Below are 1,894 nucleotides of genomic sequence, written 5' to 3'. Positions count from 1 at the left end.
GCTGGAAATACGGACTGTGCTGACACTGAGTATCGATGCAGAGAGAGCCTCAGGCGCCAAAACATGTTAGGGGCTTGTATTTTGTCTCTCAGGATCCCCGTTACCCAACGCTGCATGGCTGCCGTGGGGTTCTTCGTTTCTCTTGACTGGAGTAGCCTCAAATTCACCGGTGGGCCTCGGCGGAATCTCCGGCACCGAGCGTGGCTCCTCACCAGGGTTTGGAATAGGGACTTTGCTGGCATTGAGTAGCGCAATTTCACTTCCATAGATTATGCGGTTGTACAGCAGGACGTTGCTCACCGTCATGTGGCTGCTTTCCGAACCCTCCTTATTCTCCGCGCCAAAATAAAAGTGCGAGATCCTGTGCTCTTTAAAAAGATCCCCTTTGTAGTACCCATAATAAACCTGCATTCCATCAACGTACACATACCAGCTATTGAAATCCATTTGCAGCATTACTTGATGTGTTGTGTTTGGTTGCCAATTATACCCACCTTCATAAGCTCCGTTGGGAAGTGTGAACCTCCACTTTTTGTCGTGGGTGTACGACAGACCAAAGAGGACCGTGCCTTGTGCATCGTTCATTCTCACACCCATCAAGGGGATGGGACTGCTGCTTTCTTTCGGCACCTCGTGGATGGACACCGTCGCCACAAGAGTAAACTTATTGTTAGCAAAGTAGTACGGCACAGTCTGCCCCATGTCGCCAACAGGCCACACCGCACCTGCTCCAGACCCTTTGAACGTCAATCCATTGGGAACCCTTCTCTCCCCATTATTCACAGTTGCATTCACGCAGAGGTACTCGTCCTTCCAAGTGTTATCAGAGAAGTTACCGGACAAAAAGCCAACAAGCACGTCGGTGGGAACAGTATCATTGCACATACCCTTCTTTCTCGGGTCGACAGTGGCGCTGGAGCCGGAACGGCATGTTCGCAAGGCGCTGTCCAAATCCTTCCATGTCTTCACCATGGATTTGATCCGCTCCAGCTGCTCCCTCAGGCTCAAGGCGACAAGACTGTATGATCCGTCGCCCTTCTTGTTTTCGTAAACTGAGATCAACTTTTCATTCCCACTCTTCATCAACAGCGAGCTCGCGGCAGCGTCATCAGTTTCACGGGATACCGGCCCAACATCATACACGCGTGTATTGTCCGTCAGCCAAAGGTGGAGCCGACCCTTTTGTTTATTGTCGTCCTTCGGATACACCGGCAGAGTGACGAGCATCACATCCTTGTCCTCAATTGTAACTTTGATGAAGGCATTCTGGACACCGTGCCCCTTTCGATCATGTGAGTTGCCCCACACGCGAGTAAGTGTCTCACCATATGTATACCAATCCACCCCACTCCCAGTCGATGCGTACACGTCACGGTAACCTTGCTCACAAGAAGCCATCATGAGGAGTCTGTTTTCTTCTCCCCACTCCACGATGGTCGGGTCCCTGCAGCCATCACCAACCGTTTGGTGCGAGAGCTTCCATTTATTCTCTGAATTATCAAAGCGCATGGACAGCAATGAAGTCGTTCCTTTCTCTGCGGCCTGCAGGGGAAACATTAGCGTACCGTCCTTCGTCTTAATCCCCGACCCTCCGCCAGAAACCAACTGGGTCGAAAATTTAGCAACATATTCATCGTTTCCAAACGTCACCGCATGGGTCTCCTTCCACGTGATTTCATTGCCACCACTGACGCTTCCCTTTACCAGCAAAAGTCCCCAGTCACGTGCATTAGCCAATTTATCCACCGACGGTGTAACGCTCTGATTTCTCAGAAGCATGTAGACACTGTCGCCAGCCACAACTGTCGTTGGCCGCATTGTGTCTTTTGCCTCGACGGCACCCGTCGCAACACCCTCTGGAAACTGCACCACCAAACTTGTGTCCTGCGTCAAT

The 1,894-nt window shown here is 51.3% G+C and overlaps 1 protein-coding gene across 1 annotated transcript, besides 1 other annotated feature; it reads right to left on the bottom strand.

Moving 5' to 3' along the window:
• Positions 1-1,894: a sequence feature (areas not merged during assembly with more than two copies in the genome that could not be assigned to a particular haplotype).
• Tc00.1047053432997.10 (trans-sialidase, putative) lies at positions 67-1,894 on the bottom strand (the record flags this gene model as incomplete). The annotated part of the gene is made up of 1 exon (XM_797464.1): positions 67-1,894. A coding segment is annotated over one exon (1,828 nt), but the record flags the coding sequence as incomplete, so codon positions are not given.

The sequence above is a fragment of the Trypanosoma cruzi genome, genomic scaffold (assembly GCF_000209065.1).
Source record: "Trypanosoma cruzi strain CL Brener 1047053516835 genomic scaffold, whole genome shotgun sequence".
NCBI classification, from domain to species: domain Eukaryota; phylum Euglenozoa; class Kinetoplastea; order Trypanosomatida; family Trypanosomatidae; genus Trypanosoma; species Trypanosoma cruzi.
This window is presented reverse-complemented; position numbering and strand designations above follow the sequence as displayed.